We start from the raw sequence: 23353 nt of genomic DNA on the forward strand, positions 1-23353 counted from the left end.
ATTAGTGAGAATACATCTCCCAAAATAACAGCCTGGGAATCCTGGTTATTTATTTCTTGAGTTTAGCCAGTGTAGATATGGCTTGCATGAAAGACGATATGTTAGAAGATAAAAACAAAATGTTCCTCCAGTAAAAAGCATTAGGGACAGACATAAGGAAGCTGTGAAAAACAAAACAAAACAAAAAACTCCAGAGAATCTCATTTGATGTGACCAAAAAGGCAGCCACAAAATAGAATTATGGCATTTAGTCTCGTCCATGTATTTTCTCTTAATAAAGAAAAAAAATATGAGTCCTTCAGAAGAATGACTATAAAGAATGTCAACATTTTTATTTTTTCAATTAGTATATTGTAGGAAAACTGATGTCTATTGAAATTAGTCATGATTCTCTAGTCATCTTTGATAAACATAGTTACTCCTTTACAACCACTTTTAGAAATTTCAGTAATTATAAAGACTAAATTATCACATTTCTTAATGAATATAGGACAACAGTGAGTTCTATTATGGAAGAACAGGCTTCAAAATATCCCTACATATCATCCAAGAGATTCTAGAACTTTCTTTTCTTTAAAATGGGCAGCACAGTCTCATGAATCCAGTTTCTTATTAATTTTGTCTACTTAAGAGACTCACTCTCTTCACATTTTTGCATGTTCACCATACTCAGGGGGCCAAGCATCTCTTTCATGATCCAAGGCAGTGGGAGTTGTTTGTATGACAAATTGAAGTTTGGCCTCAACCCTTTAAAACAGTAGACAGACTCTCAGATATCTGAACTTTAAGGTCGTAGGTACTGACAAGCTGAGCAGATTTTTATTTTGGCTCTGAGCTCTCTCCCTGCCACCATATGGAACTAGTTTATCTTTCTCACAATTACTAAGAAATTCAGAATGACCTTCATGGTTCTCTTTCAGAGGCTGGTAGCAATGACTCAATCTGACAGAGTTTCCTGACATGGCTATGACTTCTAGTTGCTGTTTTGGGCTGTCTCTGCCATATTCAACCTCTCCAATCCTACCCCCTTTCCACTGAAAGAACTGGGAACCGTTAGCCAAGAGGGATGTCAGAGCATGTATGTTAGCACTGACTTTTTCACATCCTGGAGATATATTCTGTAACTCTATTGTCCACACATGAACAAAATTCTGTACTTATTTGCAATAGCCTATCAATGAATATGTGAGAAAATTCTAGAAAAATATATGAAGCAAAGTTAACACACCTATGAAAAAGTGAGTGAATATATTAAAGACATTCAGTTGTATAATCTGTATTCCAGAAAAGAAATGTTTGAAAGAAGTTTCCAAAGAAAAGAGGATGTGAGTAGGAAGATTAAAAGAATTGATAATGTGAAGTGTGACTAATCAAGAATTAAGGCTGTGATAAAGACTTATAGATATCTAAAAACATTTAAAAAATATACAGATCAAGCAGATACAGGTAATTTGGTACAAAATAAGTTGTAATGAAAGAAATAACCATCTATAAAGCCATTAACTAAAACTTTTCCTTTTTTCTCCTTCTCCTCCACACACACAAAATGGAGAAATAAATAAGCCATTGGCTTCTGCAAATTAAGGCTGTGTCATGAACACTTGTGTCTGGAGAGACAGCATGTCATCACAGAGTTTGTGGTGTACCTGTCTGGGTTTGCGATCTAGCTGTTATTCTTTCTGATCCTCAGTTGCCTCATCTGTAAAATACTTCTACTAATAGTAATGTCCTGCCAATATTTTGTGAAGATTAAACGAGGTGATACCTGGAAAGCCCTTAAAAAGATTGCTGCATGCAAAGTAAAGTAAGTACTTGACTATTTGCAAAAAAAATCGAAGTAATCAAACTTGCCTAAGCAATAACCATAAAATACATGGTAGTTCAATAAGCGTCAGTTATGGGAATGACTAAGTCTAAATTACACAAGTATAAACATATATGACCTTGATAGACATATGTAAGTGTTCTAAGAGTGATAAAAACAATGGGATAGAGATCTAGTTCATGAAGACAGGCATGGAGACAACAAGCCAGAGAAATTAAAGATGAAAAGGATCAATTTTCTCAAACCCGTGAGGCCCCATATCCTTTGGAAGTTTTTCTTATTTTATATAGATGAAGAAGAGTACTAAATATGAAGGACAAGAAACCAAAAAGTTGCTTTGCTGATTGACTATGTGGTTAAGGTCTATGTTAATTTGACTCTAGATTGTCTGAATAAATATCCTTCAATTCAAATGTTTATCTTTTAATAAATTAAAATTTCAGACTTTTGAGAACCCTTCAATTTTCTTGCCATCATGTAATATTTTATTGACTGAATCCAGTATATATTTATTTGGTTTTCCTTTCTTTACTCATAATTGATACTGGCAAAAAAAAAAAAAAAAAATCCTGGAAAAATCATCCATCCCAACCTAATCTTTAATTCTCACGTCAACTTGCTGAAAGCTTTCTTTTTCTCATTAAATCTTCCGTAATTGGTGTCATTTGTTTTGACAGGGAATTGGATCATTGGGAATCACCAGAATTTGTGCATAATAATTTAACCATTATGTTAAGAAGGAAGACATTATCTTATTTGTTTCAGAAGCTACAGATGACCTGCCGCAGGCATGCTATTTATGTTTGAATATGTGTAATGGAAGATGTACACAAAAGTGTGAAAAAATATGAAAAATGTTTAATATAGTAATGGTCCTGGGAATCTGTGCTGTGATTAAGGAAAATAAATTTCCAAAGCTACAGAAAAACCTCACCCTAAATGATGAAAAATCTTTAGAAAATAGAGTTTCACTTAATCTCTGATTCTAATATGATTGTTTTAGGTATTAGCTTGTATAACACCTGTATAAATTGTACTCTGGATTTCCATCTAAGTTTTTGATAATATACATTTTTAACATCTCCTCTTTACTTACAAACATTAATATCTTGTAGAATTTAGATAAAATGAGCTTATCAACCTCCCAGGTCTTCTCAAGCTCTTGACATTAGGAACAGTGTTGTCAGTAACTTTTGTTTCAAAACTCTGGTAAAATACAGTTCTTAGTGTTTTGCAGTCATAGATATGAAGCTTGCATATGCGCAAAACTCATGATAAAATTTTCCTCCAAAGAAAATAGCAAACCCACGTACTGCTATTGTTGTATGCCTTTGGATAGTGCTGACAGAGTGCTCTCTATACATCATATAGTTATATAATATATATAATTATATATAATATATAATATATAAAAGATCTATTATATATCTATATGATGTATAATATATATGTATGTGTATATATGAGATCTGTGACAATGAAACATTTCCCAAAGTTCAGAAATATATGCTCAGTGATTATCTGTTTTTAGTTCAAAATAAAATAGTTATTCCAGTATTCCTTCCTTTAAGAATACATAAAAAAAAAACACAAAAAACTGAGTGCCAAAATGAATTACGTGACAGCAAGACCCCTGTTAAAAACACAAACAGTCCCTTAAATATATTTGGATTCCCTTGGCGTCATGTGTGACTGATAGAGTTAGCTTCAAGTGAGTGACTCTCTGGTCTGACCCTCTTGTGGTGCCTAAAAGACCAGGCCAATGGCCATCTCAGAGAGTTTATGGGTTTTGCTTTGTTACCAAAAATTAAGTCAGGACCTTGTAAAACTTGTGATTGAAATTGGTGATTTTTCAGTCTAAACAAATTCTCAGGAGGTAGATTTGTTCTCATTTTTTATTTGTGTTTAAAGAGCAATAAGAAACTTTCTTTCCAGCATCCCCTTGAGGCAGATAGAGAGAGGAGAGGGTAAGCAAAATGTTGAAAACCATTGAGATGCATTGTCTGAGGTTTCTTGCAAAGAGGAAATACTTTCCCTTGTTGTACTTGGACATTGTATTGCTATAAGGTCTGCAAATAAGCCTCCAGCATGCATTAGCAGATTCTTCTGTTGACCAAAGTCATCAGTGTGCTTATTTGTCTCCACAATCAGTATAAGCTAGAGTTGAAACTCTTCCTCATGGATTCTAGCCCTCTGTTATCTGTAGCACAGTAAAGCCCTGCATACAAGATGTCCTCTAAATAATTGCTGTCCTCTAAATAATGCAGGCTGTCTCTCACCTCAGAGTATGTGTCCACATTGCTCCTCTGGCTGGGATCTCAAGTCCTTCCCCCTGCCATTAACCACCACACTTGCCTCATGAGCGCTTACTCATTTCACAAATCTCTAAGGATTTCCTCTATGAAGCTTTCCCAGTCCCATTTAATCTCCTTCAATGAACCTTATCCATTCCCAACTCCAGTAGAATTGACCACTAGTTTTTTTTTAAGTAACCAATGATAGCCTAATTCCAAGGGTTCTTTCCCAGGGACTGTAAGTGTAAAGTTGAGTTGCACATAAATTTATACAAAATTTTGTGTTTCTTCATTATTCTAGGGAAAAAGTCCTTGGCTCCATCATTTTGGTTTTTTAAATCCATGGTTCCTTGATCAGAAAACAAAACAAAACAAACAGCCATGCTAAATCACTTCAGCTAAAACTTTTGAGTCTAGTATTCCATGTTTATTTCCCTCTCCTAAACTATTAGCCCCACAAGAGAAGGCATGGTGTGTCTGTTTGGTGTAATCAAAGTGTTATTTCTGCATCAGCATCACCTTAGTGTACTTGATAGGACTGAGAGCTCTAGGTCCTAACACAGGATAAGAATCTCTTTAGGTGCGACTCAGAAATCTGTACTTTAAACAGGCACCCTGGTTGCCCATATGCACACTCAAGAAATAAAACAACTGGCATAGTGCCACGAAAATAATAGTAACATGATAAGTGTATGGTGGTTGGCTGGCTAGATAAAGCAATGAAGACAGACTCTGATTCCAAAAGAACTATAATAACTTTTAAGAGGGTAATTTTAGTAAAGTTATGTAGGTAAAAGCAAAACTGTAGCCAGTTAAAAGAGAAATGGTGTTACTAAAGAGGGCTAACCAGTTTTGGAAGGTTGAGAAAGCTTCCAAATGGTGGCCTAGAGTGACATAAACATGGCAAATTGGTATGAGTTGGGGAATAGTTCAGAGATGGGGGTAGAAGAGGGATTAGCTCAGAAGTGAGACTCAGCATGTCTTGCTAGGAAACCACAAGTGGTTAAGTGTTGCTTAAGCTTAGAGCGTAAGGGGGTAATAATTACCAATCATGATGCTAAGAGAAAGTAAATTTTAAAAATTAATAAAATTGTCCCACAGCACACATTGTTCATTTCAGCAATATAGAAAGTCTTGCATATCATTTGCAGGTAAAGATAAAAGAGATAAAGATAAAAGAGTCTAGAGTTTAATAATTCTAGAAAACAAGTCTTATTTAAGCAAAAATCCAGGGAACTTAAGGACATGACACTTTATTAGAAATCTTAGTGGAAACTGTCATTTCGTACCATAAACCTTTGGAGGCAGGATTTTTTACTTGTTGCTCTTTGAATTTCTGGTATCTAGATCAAGAATTGCCATATATTAGTCAGCTATGTGCATTCACACAAAAAAGTCACCTGCGTTGAATGCACCAAAAACCTTGTCAATAGGTCTTTTATATATCTATTAAGAAATGCTTTTTTTTCGAGATATGTGCCAAGCATTGTGAAGAGGTTCCGGTCCTCTTAGAGATTACACTCTAATAATAGGGAACAGCAGTTACAATCCAGTGTGATATGGACTCTAACAAAGACACGCCAAGAGCACAGTGGGAAGACATGGAAGGGGCTCCTTACCCAGTCAAGGAAGAAGAGCTCTACAGACTGAGCTAAGACTTAAAGGATCAAGAAAATCCAATTAGGCAAAGTGAATAAACTCTTGAAAAACAGGGGTTGAGTTCTGTGGGGTTTTGTTTCATCCACAGTAGCTTGTATATTGTTGTTGCTCATATTTACCAAACAGAGTAGTCAAAATATTGAGTGAGAAAAATATTGATGTGAGAAAAGGCCATATCAGAGGAATTGCCCCCAGAGGCCATGGCTGCTTACCTGTCCCAAGTCTGCCACATGCAGCTCAGCTCTCCTTTCTCTTAGCATCATGATTGGTAATTATTACCCCCTTACGCTCTAAGCTTAAGCAACACTTAACCACTTGTGGTTTCCTAGCAAGACATGCTGAGTCTCACTTCTGAGCTAATCCCTCTTCTACCCCCATCTCTGAACTATTCCCCAACTCATACCAATTTGCCATGTTTATGTCACTCTAGGCCACCATTTGGAAGCTTTCTCAACCTTCCAAAACTGGTTAGCCCTCTTTAGTAACACCATATTTGTGATTGTAAGTGAACTGACTGTGCTCATGGCATTGTAATTGCGTGTTTGGCTATCTGCAACTGTCCAACCCACTCCATCTCCATTACATATGGGTGTGCACCTGCAGGAACACACATATACATGTCTGTACTGAAATCTCGGTGGACATTTTATCCTAGGATAGCACATGATGGATGCATAACAAATATTTCATGGAGCCTTCATCTTTTTGATAGTGAACAGCAGTAAGGGAATCTAGAGCAGTGGATCACAGGAGACATCACCTTAGATAATTTCTTGGAGGCAGTGCTTGCTAGCTGGTTCTAGCAACTTTTGCCAACCTGTAAGTTTCTAGGGCAACAGTGATCTGAGTCTTAACATTACCCATTCTGTGACAGGAATCCTCTGGGAATTCTTAGACCTAACAGCTTGGAGGCATTTGTTTTCATCAGTTTGAAAAATATCCAAGACTCTAGAGACTGACATTCATCTGCATTTTTAAGTGAAGAGATTTTCCCAGCACTTAAAAGATTTAAAGAAGGAACAAAGTGACTGTAGGACTGTGCCCATTCCATGCATCTGAAGACCTAGGAAGCCTTTTTCCTTCTCAATGTTTCATCTCAGTCAAGGGGATTAAAATATATATTTTGATGACTAAAACAATTCCTTCTCTGTTTTATGAAGTAATCACAACAAAAATCACAGTCTAAATAAAAGTATTGCACCTTCCAAGTTGGAGTAACTATTTGAAAATACAAATAAGACTGTTTATAAACCTTGAGTTTGAAAACCTATGTTAGGAATTCAGGGGAGTAGAAACTGTCAGGAGATTTCTTATATATTTTTTTCATACCTTGATCAGTCCAGAACTGCTGTAAAAAAATAACTTTCTTCTTAGTATTTCAACATATTTGCTACTGGTTCCATCCAGGACTATGTAGCCCAGAGGATCAGAGAAATAAGAAACATTTTACTGAAAGAAAAAAGTGAAACAAGTTTTGCAATATCTACAAAAATGCAGGGCTTAAATTTACATGGGAGGCTCCAGAGAATTCTTTTCAATCCACATGAATTTATTTTGTCCTTGAAATATATACACGGCATGGGAGTACTTTAATGATCAAAAAAAAAAAAAAAAAAAAAAAAAGCATTGGGGAACTGGAAAGAACTTCGGCCTTACCTCCTCCTTTTACTTCTGAGGATCTGAGACTTGGAAAAGTGAAGCAAATTGTCCAAGGTCGTTCAGAGAAGTAACTGCAAATCCAAGTCTAGAGTTCATGTCTCTGGATTCCCGATACAGTGTTTTACAAATTACATCAAACTACATCCCAATGAAGGTCTTGGCCAAAAACAAACCTTGTGCCAAAAGATATTTAATGACCAAATTATTTTCAAGTTGTTTTCTTCACAATTTTGGTTTAAAATTCAGTTCGTCTCTTCATGTGGAATCTTTTCCAGAACAAGGCTTATGATAGACATTCATTAGTCAGTTCTAACCTAATGATGTCATTTATCCTCAATAAATAATATAAAGTCAATAAAACATAAATATCCACAAAATGTGCATTATAAATTATGTAGTAAGATTATAATGATAAGATGTGCATGAGGCCGGGCGCGGTGGCTCAAGCCTGTAATCCCAGCACTTTGGGAGGCCGAGACGGGCGGATCACGAGGTCAGGAGATCGAGACCATCCTGGCTAACATGGTGAAACCCCGTCTCTATTAAGAAATACAAAAAACTAGCCGGGCGAGGTGGCGGGCGTCTGTAGTCCCAGCTACTCAGGAGGCTGAGGCCGGAGAATGGCGTGAACCCGGGAGGCGGAGCTTGCAGTGAGCTGAGATCCGGCCACTGCACTCCAGCCCGGGCGACAGAGCGAGACTCCGTCTCAAAAAAAAAAAAAAAAAAAAAAAAAAAGATGTGCATGAATAATTGTTAAACATTATCATTCGGACTTAACTAATACAAATTTTCTATTGCTTAAAAGAGAGGCTTATGATACCATCTGTGATAGAGGATTTACTAATTAAGTTAATAGCATAAAAGACAACAAAATAATGAACTGTCAGGAACAAACTGTTCCCAAGATCTGAAAAATATTATATGCAAAATGACTTTCTAATGGAATATGCTCACTAAAATTGTGTCCTTTTAACATTAAGTCAGAAAAATTTTTATATAGTTTCCTTTCTACATTTAAAAATAGTATAGCAAAATTTATTTCCAATTGGTAAATCCTACTTTTTTATTTATAATAATATAACACAATGGTTTTTAAACTGTGCTGTACTAATGTTTGAGATAACAGCAAGAGGAAACATTATACTACCTTCCCACAACCATTTCAAATAGATCAGCTTTACGTGTTTTATACATTGTGATCCTTTGTAAGAATTTTCTTTGAGAGAGTAGGTATTGCATTAAAAAAAAAAACTTTAACAAGTGATTAAGCTTAGCCCAATCAATAATGGAACAATTAATCTTTTGTGCCTTTGGATGTGATAGAATGGGAAATAGACAATATCATTTATTTAGTATTCTTCTCAAGAAAGCTTTAATCTGAGCCTAATCAGGCAGAAATAGTCAGGAATATCTCCTTCCCAGAAGGAGATATTCTGGGAAAAGCTGACCAAAAGTCTTGAAAAATGTAATTGATAGATGAGTGGTAGATTGTTCCAGGTAAAAGGCGACTCATGAGACATAACTGCAAATGCAAAGAGTGAAGTTGGATGGGATCCTGAATTCAAGTAAATAAGCAACTACCAACCAGCCAAGGACATTTTTGGGGATAATAGTGGTGATTTCAATATAGAATATATAATTTAAAATTGTTTATTGACTCAATAATATATTTCTTGGGCATGATAAAAATTGAATTTAAAAAGTCTGTTTGCTCTTTTCTTTTCTTCTCTTTTTAAAAGACAGGATCATGCTCTGTCACCAAGGCTTGATTGCAGCAGTGCAATCACAGCTCACTGCAACCTCAACCTGTTGGGCTCAAGCAAACCTTCTGCCTCAGCCTCCCAAATAGCCGGGACAATGGGTGTGCACCACCATGCCCAGTCAATTTTTGTTTTTTAAATTTTTAGCAGCGACAAAGGTCTCGCTATGTTGCCCAGGCCAATGTCAAACTCCTGACCTCAACCAATCCTCCCACTTCAGCCTCCCTAAGTGGTGGAATTACAGGTGTGAACCACTGCACCCAGCCTATGGCTTTCATATTTGTATAATATTTAAGTTTACCAAATACAAGGTATATTTGTATACTCTTTTTGTTTCGAGGATATTATTCCCACTGAAAGATAAGAAAACTGAGGCATAAAAGTAATATCAACTTGGTTAATCTGGGTACTCCATTTCCCTGGTGAGATTCTAAGCTGAGGTTGGCTAAAAGGGAATTTTGTGTGAGATTTGGAAGGCAAAAGTGAAGCAGTGGTCTGACTCTCAGGACGTCATCAGATATGGTGAAGTCCAGGGGCAGAGATGCCTGGCAGTTTCTGTATTGTCTATTTCTTCACTTAGCATCCAGCTTGGCTTCTTGATGCTGGCAACAGCTCCAGACCCACCACAAGATGCTTGACTGCACAACCACATGCCACGGACTACAGCAAGGCAACAGATTTCTGTAGATCTTCCTTCTTGTGGTTCCATTTTGGTGGCTACACGAGTTTGGTTTCTTAGATTTTCACAAGCTGGGGCTTGTCTGCCATGCCAGGTTTCAAGCATATGTTTTAACCTTATTTCTGTAAAACTCCTCATGGCTCTGCTCCCCTGACTGAACACTGACAAATACAACCATGCCATTTTCCCAGGTGGAGGAGCCAGATTACTTCTCAGCCTCCACATCCTGATTCCTATTCCAGAGCTCCTTCCAGTGGACATAGCATCTCCTCAACCATATGATAAATCTGTTATTACTAAAATATTTTTAAAGTAGTTATTGTTGCAGTGGGGTTTTTTTTTAAACTTTATGTATTGGAACAAGCAAAGCTTTCATGAGAAGTAAAACATCACTCTATCTCTAAACTGATAATAAATTCTCAAGTGTTTATTAGAGAGATCAAATTTAATTTTTTATCAAAGAATTGAAAGGTAATAAAAGTAGTGATGCACACATAAAGGTAGTTCTATTGTAGAAAATGTTTGAGCTGCAAGATGCTTTACAAATACTTTAACTTATAAGAATAGAAAATTGAGAACTAGAAAGATAGGTAATGTGTCCAAAGGCATTCAAATTATTAAAGAGAGTAGAAGAGTTAGAATAAACATATACTATATCATAGAATATGTGTTTTGAGTTTATTTAATTCTAGAAATTAACTGATGAACTTCTCTTTATTTGAGTATGGCCATATGGTGGGTAGTTACAAGACCAAATTTCAAACTGGACTCATACTCATCGTATCAGTGTCTGTGACCTTGTGCAAAGTACTATGCCTCAGTTTTCTCTTGTGAAAACAAGACATCTGGTGCATAGTATGTGTGCCTCAAATATAGGTTAGCTTAGTTAGTAATTTGGCTAAATTAGTTACATATCTTGAATTTTTCAAAAAATGGTTTCTACACTTTAAAATTGTAGAACACACACACACGTGTACACACACACACACTCAAAGGGAGGGAGAGAGGGGTTGCGGGGAGAGAGCGAGAGCACAAGTTAGAGAGTTAATAGCCACTCGTTAATGACTTATAACAGGATTTGAATCCTGGATAGTTATCCAAAGTGCTATGGGTCAATGGGAACACAGAATATCCAAATTGGCCTAAGAATGAGGGTGGTGCATTTCTCTGGGAAATCAGTGTGGGGAGGTGGAGAAGGGAGAGGTCCCAGGATCTGTGGCAGAGTGAAGCATGCAGAACTCAGCAGAGGGAAATGCAGGGCTCACATGCTGTCATGGTGAAGATCTCAGTTAATCTCAAGTGGAATTTTGGATCGTGAAGGGCTCTTCAGAATTGCCCCAAATTGGGACAAGAGGGTCTTTATACTCTTATATTGACCAGTCATTAGATACAATCTATCTTGCAAGAAGTAATCTTGGGTGATGTCACTTTATTATTTTTTCCTTTTTTTGAGATGGCGTTTCACTCTCGTCGCCCTGACTGGAGTGCAATGGCACAATCTCGGCTCACTGCAACCTCCGCTTCCCGGGTTCAAGTGATTCTCTTGCCTCAGCCTCCCAAGTAACTGGGATTATAGGTGTGTGCTACTACGCCCGCCTAATTTTTCTTTAACTACAAACAGTGCCTGGAAAGTGGACTTCAGCTGCAACCTGTCAGTCAACATTTCCTGGAGGTGGAAGGAAAAAGTGCTTTAGTATTGAAGGGGGCAATGAGTTGACACATTACATCTACCACAGCAGAGATCAGGGAAGACCTCCTGGAATAAGAGAGAATCTTAAAGATTTAAGATGTATGCATGTGACAAACTTAAGTTTATGTGTTGAGTAACAATATAGCATAAAAAAAGGCATGGAGGATTTAGGTAAATTGCAAATAGTTACCAGAACATAACCGTTAATGAGAAGGGTATCCAGGTGGGTAAAGTTAGGGAGAGTGTATGGCAGAAAATGGTGCATAATTAGGTCGTGGTCAGGTCATGAAGAGTCTTAGTGGTAGACTTTCACATGCAGATATTTGAACACTGTTGAAATATATGAAGGAGGGAAAGACCAAGTTGTCTGTTAGAAAAATCACCTCAACAATAGCATGGAAGATATATTTGAGAGTATGAAGACTAGAGAGGCAGGAAGGTTGTGTAATTGTCTGGGTGTCAGATGATGAAGATCTGGATAATACTACCTCTCTAGAGGAAGTATTAAATAATTTCACATTGGTACATGTTAGTTCATATACTATGTTTATAATGACAGTCTTACATTATTATTTTTTCTTATTTATATTCTCTTGGGTTCTATAGATTTTATTTTCTATCTGGGAAAATTATTTGGAGTTTCCTTAGAGGATAAAAGAAAAATATGTGTAATATGTGCACATTTATAAGCTCATCTATCCATTCACAACACTTTCTTTAATTAATATGTGTCAAGAACATGATAAAGGTTTTTCTTAAAAACAACACCACAGTTAGCTTTATACATTAGGACCACACCTGTTACAAGAATTTTCAAACAAAATTTCCAAGATAGAATATGTTTTAGAAAATAAAACCTCAAAAAATTCTGAATTTAATTAAAAAAGAAAAAACATAGAAAACGAAAACATAAAACAAAAACCTAGTACGAATTTCATAGTTTTATATTTCAGTCAGAATTTAGTTGAATTTGACCAAGTCAATTGACCAAAACCTTAGTTTTCTTATTTTTAAAATGTGTCTAGGCCGAGAGCAGTGGCTCACCCCTGTAATCCCAGCACTTTGGGAGGCTGAGGCGGGCATTTCATGAGGTTAGGAGATCGAGACCATCCTGTCTAACACAGTGAAACCCCATCTCTACTAAAAATACAAAAAATTAGCCCGGCGTGGTGGCATGCACCTGTAGTCTCAGCTACTAGGGAGGCTGAGGCAGGAGAATTGCTTGAACCGGTGAGGCGGAGGTTGCAGTGAGCTGAGATTGAGCCACAGAACTCCAGTCTGGGCGATAGAGTGAGACTCCATCTCAAAAAAAAAATGTGTCTAATAATACCTACCTCCAAAAGAAGTTTATATGCTTGTACTGTTAAAAATCATTTCATAGATTATGGAATACTATGCAAATCTTAGTATTAATACTTGAAACAATTGATCACAAAGAGATATGCCAATTCAGAGGGAAGAGACATGAATGGAGAAAAAGCACATGAGGCAGTGATGGGCAATGGGAGTTCTAACTGGGACGCCATGGGAGGCATTACTGGGCCTAGAGAAGCAGTACTGGGCATACTTGATGATACAGGCAGGAAGAAAAGTTGCAAGGGCTTAGCTTCTGTTTTCAGGCTTCTGTTCCATTTTTCTTTGAAAAAGTGAATAACATCATCTTACAGTGTGTTTATTTTGATGAATATTTCACCAGAGTAAGCATTATGTTTAAATGAGTTATCATTTCCCATTTCATGCCAACGTGAATCGTATAGTGAATTGCATGAGAAGATGATGACTGCAGATCTACTTTCTGTTAGGTCCCTGCAGGAAAGAGGCCAGAACCACTAACTTCAAGTCAGCAGCATGACAGAACAGAAACTACACTGAATGAAGTAGGAGTCAGACTTCCCTTCTTTAAGTCTTTTTCCCTTTTTGGGCAAAATTATATATACGAGGTTCATATGTATGTGTGTGTGTGTGTGTGTGTGTACACATGCATATGCCTGTGTGTGAGGCTTGAAGTGTTCACATATATTATATATTATATTATATATCATATATTATATATTATATGTAATACAATATTATATATAACACAATATTTTATATACATACACACACACACACATATATATATATGTGAACCTCAGCCTTCCTTCCCACAAAACCAGAGGTTTGAAATTAAATTGTTACATTTCTTCTGGCTTTAGAATTTTGATTCTCAAGAAAGAAAAATGGGGAATCAGAGTGTATGCATTACCCTAGCAGGGAAGACTTATTTTTTTTTTTATCATAAATCCTTATTGTGTGGTGAGAATACAAAATCACACAGATGTCAAAGACATGAGAAATGCTCAAAAGGGCAGTGGGGCACTCTAAGAGGAAGTGAGTGCTCCTTCCTCATGCAGACGGCAGAATGGCATCCACAGGATACACTCTGAAGTGCACTGCAGATGCCAACAATCCTCCTAAACCTTCCCCAACACTCTGTGCCCAAACACCCTCTAAGCCTGACACACATGCATATGCATGTGTACGCACACACACACACATACACAGCCACCTATGAAGAACTGAGAGACATTTTGGAAAGGAACCAAAGCAAATTCTTCAGGAGCCTAGAAAAAGACTAGACTAATTATTTGCTAGTCCTATTGTCAGGCTGTCTGACATTAGCCAAGTTTCATATAGTTTCAAGTTTCAGGTCAAAACATTTACATAAGAGTATCCCTGATGTTTAACAGTGGTTTTTCTTGTTATAAAACTCTCAAAATATTGACCTCCTTGGAAACATTTCTTCTTACACTCCATTGCATTTTATAAATGTCTCTTCTTTGGTTTCTTGAGCTGCCATTAAGTACACCCTCGCTTCCCCACCAACCCCACCATGAGACTATAAACTCTTTTAGATCTATTTCTCATTCTCTGTTGTGGTGACATCATTACTATTTGTAGAGAAAATGATTATTATGTCTCCAAGGATCCAATCCCATACATAATCCATTAAAATGAAATGAGTTGTGCCCATGAAAAGATGCAGAATTCAAACTTCTAAAAAATAAAAAAAGTTTGTCTTGAAAAGACAAATAAGCAGCAGAAAGAGTTGAACTATGAGATAACCACACAGGTTGAAACAACACACACACACAAGGGTTGGGTTGCTGTTGTTGCAATTATTTGAAGCAATGTGCCCACCCTTTAATTCATACAATCAAATTGTCAAGACAGAGGTAGAGCAGTCCCAATATTGAGAGTTAAAAATCATTGCAACTCTAATTTACTAAGAACGAAACTGAGGCACACATAATTAAAGACAATTTATATAGGCATCAAGAATTGCACTAATGAGTAGCGGTATAAAAGTAACTAAAATATCTTCACTGTTCCCAAGGAATGCCAGCCAGTTTTTAGTGACCTAGTTAGTAACAAAGCTTGACTTTGACATCTGTAAGACCAGTGCCCAGTAGAATTCCAGGAACATAGAAGTAACACAATAAGTGTTCGTGCAATGAATCTACCACATCACATTATTTCCTTAGCCATATTTTGGTGTGTTTATTTTTCCCTAGTAGACAAGCTCCTCATTGAAAAAGGATAATTGGAAACATGTATCATTAAGTGTATAGTTTATCTATTTTTACATCTGCAATGACATATTATGTATATTGATACCATTATTCCATTTTTTTTACTTTTTAGATTATTTACCAAGTAAAACCTCTAACTCATGCCTCATCTTCTCTTTTACGTAAATCATTCAAATATATAAAATTTTACTTTTGTCATCTTCAAGATCATTTGAAAAATACTAATTCAAGAAAAGTCATCAAAAAAAGTAGAACTAGAAAATCTTTTTTAGAATGAAGAGATTATTTAAGCCAATGAGTTTGAGTATAAAACTCATCATTTTTATAAATATGATTTCACTGCAACTTCATAATGATAACCACATAACAACAGTATGCTTGACTTCATTCACCATTCTCTAAAATCTAAGCCAATGTCAAAGATAGTCAACCTATGAAAACTGAAATTTAAATCTCTGAAAAAGTCTTTACAGGCTTTTTTTGTATCTCTTTGTAACAGGTCTAGACAAAAAACCCAATTTTCATTTTGAAGGATGATTTTCATTTCTTTTTTTCACATTTTCCCACTACAATTATTAAGTGGCTAGGTCAAAGGTAGTTGAGCACTACACTGTAACATGACTTACCTATAGTTTTGCTTTTCATTTCCTATGTGGAATCTGTCATACTGTGAGTAGGCTCGGTTCCCTTCCCAGTCCATTAACTCAATTCTTAGCATGTACTGCCTCTGACTGGTAATGGCAAAAATAAACTCATTCCCCAGCCAATATTCACCGGAGGGATTTCCAAAACCCTGGGAAACAATATAGAGATGCAGTTGTTACTTTAGAGAGGAATTCTTTTAATGTTCAGCATTTAACTATTTTCTAAATAATAATTAAAAATTATTAAAAAGTAAAGGTTTTTTGTGTTTTACATTTTACACTTTTATCTCCAATGATTGACATTTCAAGAATTCTCTTGTTTCTTTTCATCAAAGCTTCTGTCCAATTCTTACTTAATACAATAAAACCTCTGTTATTCAAATCTGTGTGGATGAGATATTTTGTATAAAATAAATCTAGTTAATAGGTTTAACGGGAAAACAATTCTCAATTCAAGTTTTGCTTTTGAAAATGTTTCTAAACTACTAGTTAACAAAATATTTTGAATAGAGTTTAAAGATTTTTCAATGAACACTATAAGGGTGATATTAGACAAGTTATTTAACAATATTATTTTTACTATTATTATTCACAAATGCAATTACGTTTCAACAATAACTTCATATTTAGGTTGGTGCAAAAGTAATTGCAGTTTTTGCCATTACTTTCAATGGTTAAAACCACAGTTACTTTTGCACCAAACTAATAGATTACTAGAATCATGACTTTTGGAGCTTTAACTTTCTTATTATTAAATATTAATAAGCAACCCTGTAAACCCATGACTGTAATCATTTACAAAGCTGCACTGGCATTGGAATTTTGAGGCAGAATGCTGATTTGTAAGCACTCCTGAGTGAACCTAGCTGACTACTTGGCTTCTAAATGTCAACATGAGTCTATTGTTCTCTTTGGGTGAAGTCAAGGTTGTTAAGTATTCAAAATAGTTCTTTGTAGGGAGAAAAAAGTGGTCTCAAAAGAAAGCCAACGCTTAATGTTGGAGCTGTTAGTCATAGGAAAAGAAAGAACTAGAAACTTGCTGGCATTCTAGATTTGGGGTATTCACCATTGCCCCAGAAAATACTCATTGGCAATGCTTGAAGTTCCATGTAATTCTTGATCTACATATTTGTTTCACTGGCTGTGTTGTGAGCTCCCTGATGATAGAAGCTGTGTTGTATTTGTGAATTTCCAAAAGCCAGTGAAGAGCTGACATGCACTGAGCATTCCAGTAGGGTTCTTTTGAAATTCAAAGAAAAAGGTAGAAAGAAAAGAATAGATGAAAGAAGCAAGAAAGGGAGGGGGAAACGGAGGTAAGGAGGAAGGAAAACAAAATATTATAGCATTTTGCAATAACACATGGAAAAGTAATCGTAAAGTACAATTCTTGTTGTAGACAATACAGTTGAGTCTTGAGGAAATGTTTCTTAAACTGTCCAAACTTGTGCACTACCTCTTCCGCCAACCGAGTTACTTACCAAAGTTCACAGGTGTTTGGTACCAAACCCATTTATGCCAGTTCATTTATTGCAATATTTATAAAATGTTATGCAAATAAGTTAAATATTAGTGAGAAATGAGAGTTTTAATTTTTTATAAATGTCCAGATTTGCTCAATAAAAGCAAATTACTGAAACTTTTTTTTTAAATTAGGAATTGTTGAAACTCTAAAAGACTGGGAAAAATATAAAAAATTTAAATAATTTTTCACATATTGCCTTCCATGTGTCTTTATGTACTGTTCTATTTTTAAAAAACTGAAACTAGAGATTGGATGCACTCTACTACTGGAAAGTTTTAGGAAAGAACTGATGACACAGAATTCCAGACTTTGGCCCTCGTTTTACTTTTTTTATTAATGGGTAAGTGATGTATATTGTTATATTTAAAGTTAAAATTAACATATGTGTACACTTTTATTACTCCCGAATTTACCTAAGTTTTTTGATAGGCTGAATATGCTTGGTACAGATTGCATTGAGTATATACTCTTCTGAAGACCATCTACCCATAGCTCACAGAAAAGATATAAGACCCACTGAAGTTAGTACTCCGTTGGCTCTTTGCTTCTCTGTTCCTAAGATGCTCAAGTCACACTTTGTAAAAGTTTCACAGTGGCAAGAAATATTAGAGCAATTTCTGGTGTGCTAAGAATTTTACACATTTTTATGGCAGCCAATGCTACCTACTAAGGAGAAGAGCAAAGCTTACCTTCTCCAAAGCATAAACAAAACAGAAAGTTACAGGAGGCTGAAAGTCAAAGAATGACCACTTTCTCAATTGCAACAGCCCCTGGGAAGAAAAAGAAGGCCACTGGGATTTTCCTTGCATTTTTTTGCAGCTCAGACATGTCAAAACTCTCCCTCTAGCCACTTGATGATTCCCTTTTCTGTGCAGTCATTGAAAAGGGATTCAACAATTATACTCAATGTGAATAAAGAGGCTGGGAATGATGAAGTGTTAAGTTTTGGGTCACATATTTCCATGCTGTTGAAAGCGTTGTGTGGATAAAACTCTCCAGCTTCCCCAGGGAAACATGCAGTGATTCTGGGTGAGCCTTAGAAATGAACAAGGATTAGCATCATTCGTAGGAGAGCCTCCATCCCTGTCTCCACATGCAGGCCTGTACTTCCCTCTAAATGGAAATAAATATGCCTTTCTAAACAGTTGTTTGCATTTTTGTCTTTCAGGAAGAAGCGACTAAAAAGAAAGCAGTATAATTTGCATTTAGAAACTAACATTTACTTCGAGCCTCTTCCCAAAAAACTGTCCAAGCATGCTCTATTATGAGAGCAAAATGTTTGAGTACAATGAATCAAAATGGCTGCAGTATAGGGAGGAAACCTTCTAATAGCCAAGTGCAGTGATCCAGACACAGCTGTTTCATCATCAAGATGAAAAATACGTGAAAGAAGGGAAATCGTGTTCCCACATTAATAAACTGTCTTTTGGAGAGTTTATCAGGCACGGCCACAGATCTGATATGTAGGACAAAGGCTTGGTTTGGATGAAATAACTTCTACCCCTTATCTCTGGCTCCAGATTAAAGCCTTGATCTGCCACATATTTGCTGTAGAACTATCGACTTTGTTTCTGAGCCTCAGTTTTTCTGTCTGCAAAACAGGGATTACAGACATCATTTTCATATACAAGGTTTTGAGAATAAAATTGAAAATACACCTGAAGCACTTAACCAAGTACATCTGATACACAGAAAACACTTAAAAATCTAGCTGTCGTTATAGTTGAAATATATCTCACAATATATAGTAATTTTCTTGTTAGTTTCTTCTCTTCCATGAGACTGTAGTCATATGCAGGGAAGCAAGTTCCTTTCTACTTTGTATAAGAATAGGAAAAAGAATAATCTAGGGTCTTGTCTTAGCCTAAAAATTAATAAAGGGATACTGAAATAATTCTTTAAAAGCCTCTCAGAGGACTAATGTTTTATTATACTAAATTGAGAGTTGGTTTATACAAGTCAGTATTGTCATTTTAATCTAAAAAGTTAATTATTAAATAAGAAATTACAACCAACTGATTGTAATTGGGACTAAACTATAGTACTAATGAAAGCACAGACTACTTTCTTATTCTTACCTTTGCTTCCAGGTACTAAAGTATCTGTTTCCTTCAACTCTCCCTTAGTGCTATCTCTTTCAATCCCTCTCTTTCCATATCTCATGAGTTTTAGGAGCTACAAAAGAGGTAATTTTTAAGGTCTTATACCATGCTAATAAGTTAATAGTTGTGATAATTGCTTTCAACCAGGAATGCATATCAGAAACAGCTGTGGGGCTTTTAAAAAAATATAGATGGTTAGGCCCCCCATGAAGATTCTGATTCACTATGTCTGGGATGGACTCAAAGAGCTATACATGTAAAAGGTTGCACATGTTAGTCTGCTATGAACTGAAGGTAGAGATCCACATAAATGTGATTGGAATAGATATTCCAAGTGCAAACTAAAAAGAATATATTAATCAAATCAAAATATTTGTGAGGTACACAGGAAAAATGCAGGAGTAAAACCCCATCTTTATACTGAGGTCCCTATGGGGAGGAAAGTTTTGATTATGTGTCTGGGACTGTCCTTCAAAAATTCATGTTCTTGCCTAAAAGACAGAGTCAGCCAACGCATATGCTCCAAAATAGGCTTACATATTATGGCACATAACAGTTTACCGCAGGTCTTTATTTTACCCCAAATAGCCTGTAGCTTCCATAAAAATAAAAATGAGGAGATCGAGACCATCCTGGCTAACACAGTGAAACTCCGTCTCTATTTAAAAAACTACAATAAATTAGCTGGGCGCAGTGGCGGGCGCCTGTAGTCCCAGCTACTTAGGAGGCTGTGGCAGGAGAATGGCGTGAACCCGGGAGGCGGAGGTTGCAGTGAGCGGAGATCGTGCCACTGCACTCCAGCACTCCAGCCTGGGCGACAGAGCAAGACTCCGTCTCAAATAAATAAATAAATAAATAAATAAATAAATAAAATAAAATAAAAATGAAAGTATATACGAAATTCTGTGCTGATATTGAAAAAGCAGCAATGAATGAGTAAACATTACACTACAATTTCCTCTTTTTCATGAATCTAAGGATACTATGTCATGTACTTTTGTAAAAACGATGTTTAATGATGTCAATCACAATCAGCTGAAAGGTTTTGATTAAGTAACTCAGATACATTGTTAATTGATTTTATTTCTTCTCTAGCTCTCTAATAAAGGGATAAAAAGACACTGAAATTTAATCTGAACTAATGCTGACTTAAAATTGGCCTTAAAAAGCACATCTTACTCAAAAAACATGCAAAGGAAAGATCAACATTTGTTAGTTTTTGCGAAAACCTGCAGAAATGTTCAATTTCGGTTTGTGCTTTTCCAAGTTAATAAAATAATTGTCTCTGATACGTTATTTGTTTTGTCTGATAATGCTCACAGGAAGCGTTGACTTTTTATAGATGAAGTAAAATTGAAACCAGACACAGTCCATGTATTCCATGGGATTCATCTTTTTTCATACAAATCATTTAAAAAAAAAAAAAAAAACAGATAAGACAGAGCTGTGGCTTTCAGGGCACTTTCAAACACAGTTGAATGGTATATCTCCTCTAAATGCTGAGACACGCAACCCAAGAAAGACTGAAACAAATTTTGAATTTCAAAATTTTTAATTTCTTATGCATTTTTTCTCTTTTTAATGTGAAGATGTTAAAATATAGTTGAAAATGTGCTCTCAACTTCTTTCCAGAAACAAAGAACTCCCAGAAGGAATGGTGCTCACACTGAAATTTTTGAGTGGATAGGAAGTTCTGTTTATGGGGGTAATTGCTCTCAAAATAAAGCAAGTTTGTCTCCAGGGCATCAGTCACTGCCTACTACAGTATAAAATTAGGCCATTTAGGGTACTGTTTGGAACTCGTAGCTTCATTGCACTTTATATGTGAAAGTACTGCTGATAAGTGTTATTGCTGGAGGCCGCTAAAGGGTATCCTTATGTCTTGAAAGAACTAATATCTTCTCTAAGTGCCTCATTAAAAAGCCCACTCCAGACTTTCCTTTCAGGCAAACATCTTTACAAATCCGTAAACCAGATTTTGCTGAATCTCCTCATGAAGAAGGTTAAGTGAAAGCTAAGCTTAGGTAAGAGACTTGTAGGCTTAAAGCCAATGTCAACAATCCAAAAATTGGTAAACTTTTCATATTGACAGAGGTTTAAAAATAATGATAATATATAATATATATTTGTAATTACATGTGATGGGAATCTTACGAAGCAAGAGGCAGCCCATAGATATCAATCAGTATGAAGGGAAGGAAGGAGAGAGGAAAGGCAGAAAAGAAAGAGAGAGAAAACTTGATTTCTGCACTCATTGCCCAAGGAAGAAATGTAGCATCCTACTGTATATAATAGTAGATTGGTAAAGACTGGAGAAGAGTTGGGGTATGCCAAGTTCTTGTTATCCCGAAGGTTGTACACCCTTAGCTGAAGAAGTCAGCCGGCAGTTCTTTGGATGCATGAAATAGAAGTAGGCGTGATTGATAAGAACTGGCATAAGGAGTCTATATCCATTCCTGGTGGAGTCATGTTATTTTGTCTTTAGGTGAAAGAGAAACTAGATAAAGAACCAAAACACTTTCTACCATGTGTTTTAACCATCTTGTAACATATGATGAATATTTTCAATAAAAAAAAAAAATTCTTCACCCTAATTTTGAGCCAGAATGTTTCAAAACATTGGAGCTTACCTCATTTTTTGATCATGCAAAATTGACATTCATCTGATAAATGTTTCAAGTTTGAATAAAGCATGATAGTCTTTCTTGTTTTAAAAAAGGGAGGAGGGGTAAACTCCATAAAACATGATGAGTAAAGAATTTCAGTTTTGTTCCAATAATGAAAAAAGAATTGCTTACAAATAGATATATTTGGTAAATACTTACAAGACATGAATTGATTCCATACTTAACAAGTCAGTATCTCTTACTTAACATGCCTAGCTTGCCAAGGCAGCAGATGTTTACAGTTAAGAATTCACCATTTTGGAAAGTCACCATGATGACAACTTTATATTTATTTTTCTGTTATCATTAATTTTAATAACAATGTATTTCAGATTAGCCTGAGTCTCTATCTATAGTCTGATTTTCAGATGACTTCTTCCCATCACATTTTAGTGGTGAAAATAATCATGAATTAAGATGGTTTGCAAAACAGTATTTTTGGCATAGTTAAGTGAAATTTTTGGTGTCTTTGATGTTTTCAACTTGGATCATAAAAATAATTACTGTTCACTGAAAATTCAGTGTGCCGAAGTACTTTACTTACATTATTTCTAATCCTTGAAACATCCCTGTGAGGCAGGTGAGGTATTATCATTGTCCTATTTTAACAGGTTAGTTAGAAAGCTAAGGTGCGGGCTAGGTGATTTGTCAAAAATCACTCCTCTTGTAAATGGTAGAGTGATTTTTTTGTTGTTGTTTTTTTGGTTTTTTTTTCAGACGGAGTCTTGATCTGTCACTAGGCTGGAGTGCAGTGTCTTGATCTCAGCTCACTGCAACCTTCGCCTCCCAGGTTCAAGCGATTCCTCTGCCTCAGCCTCCCAAGTAGCTGGGAGGCATGCACCACCACACCTGGCTAAATTTTTGTTATTTTAGTAGACATAGGGTTTCACCATATTGGCCAAGATGGTCTCGATCTCGTGACCTACTGATCCACCCACCTCGGCCTCCCAGAGTGCTGGGATTATAGGTTTGAGCTACTGTGCCTGGCCTGTAACTGTTAATATAAACATAATTCAAAGTCTGTTTTTTCAAATATAGGTAATCTTTTATCCCTCATATATTTTTAGAATCACCTAGGCAGGAAGAGGTCTTCAAATATGACCTAACATTCCAATTCTCCATAGCAATTCCAAAAGATAATGATCTACCTTCTATTTCCACTGAAGATGGGGAGCGCTTGCCACTTAATAGGCAGTCCATTTGGTATTGGGATTAATCATTGGAGAGTTTTGTTCATACTTGGTCAAATTTTGCCTTCTTGGAATTTTACTTGATTCATTA

The 23353-nt window shown here is 36.0% G+C and overlaps 1 protein-coding gene across 3 annotated transcripts in view; it reads right to left on the reverse strand.

Annotated features, from left to right (window-relative positions):
- The window catches only part of ANGPT1 (angiopoietin 1), a 249369-nt gene that overhangs the window by 19941 nt on the left and 206075 nt on the right, over positions 1 to 23353 (reverse strand). For all 3 annotated transcript variants that reach the window (XM_025395173.1, XM_025395176.1, XM_025395174.1), the window contains one exon: positions 15765 to 15931. In XM_025395173.1, the coding sequence (XP_025250958.1) occupies positions 15765 to 15931 (167 nt within the window). The remainder of the gene's footprint in view (positions 1 to 15764; positions 15932 to 23353) is intronic.

This window comes from Theropithecus gelada, chromosome 8, assembly GCF_003255815.1.
Source record: "Theropithecus gelada isolate Dixy chromosome 8, Tgel_1.0, whole genome shotgun sequence".
Lineage (NCBI taxonomy): Eukaryota > Metazoa > Chordata > Mammalia > Primates > Cercopithecidae > Theropithecus > Theropithecus gelada.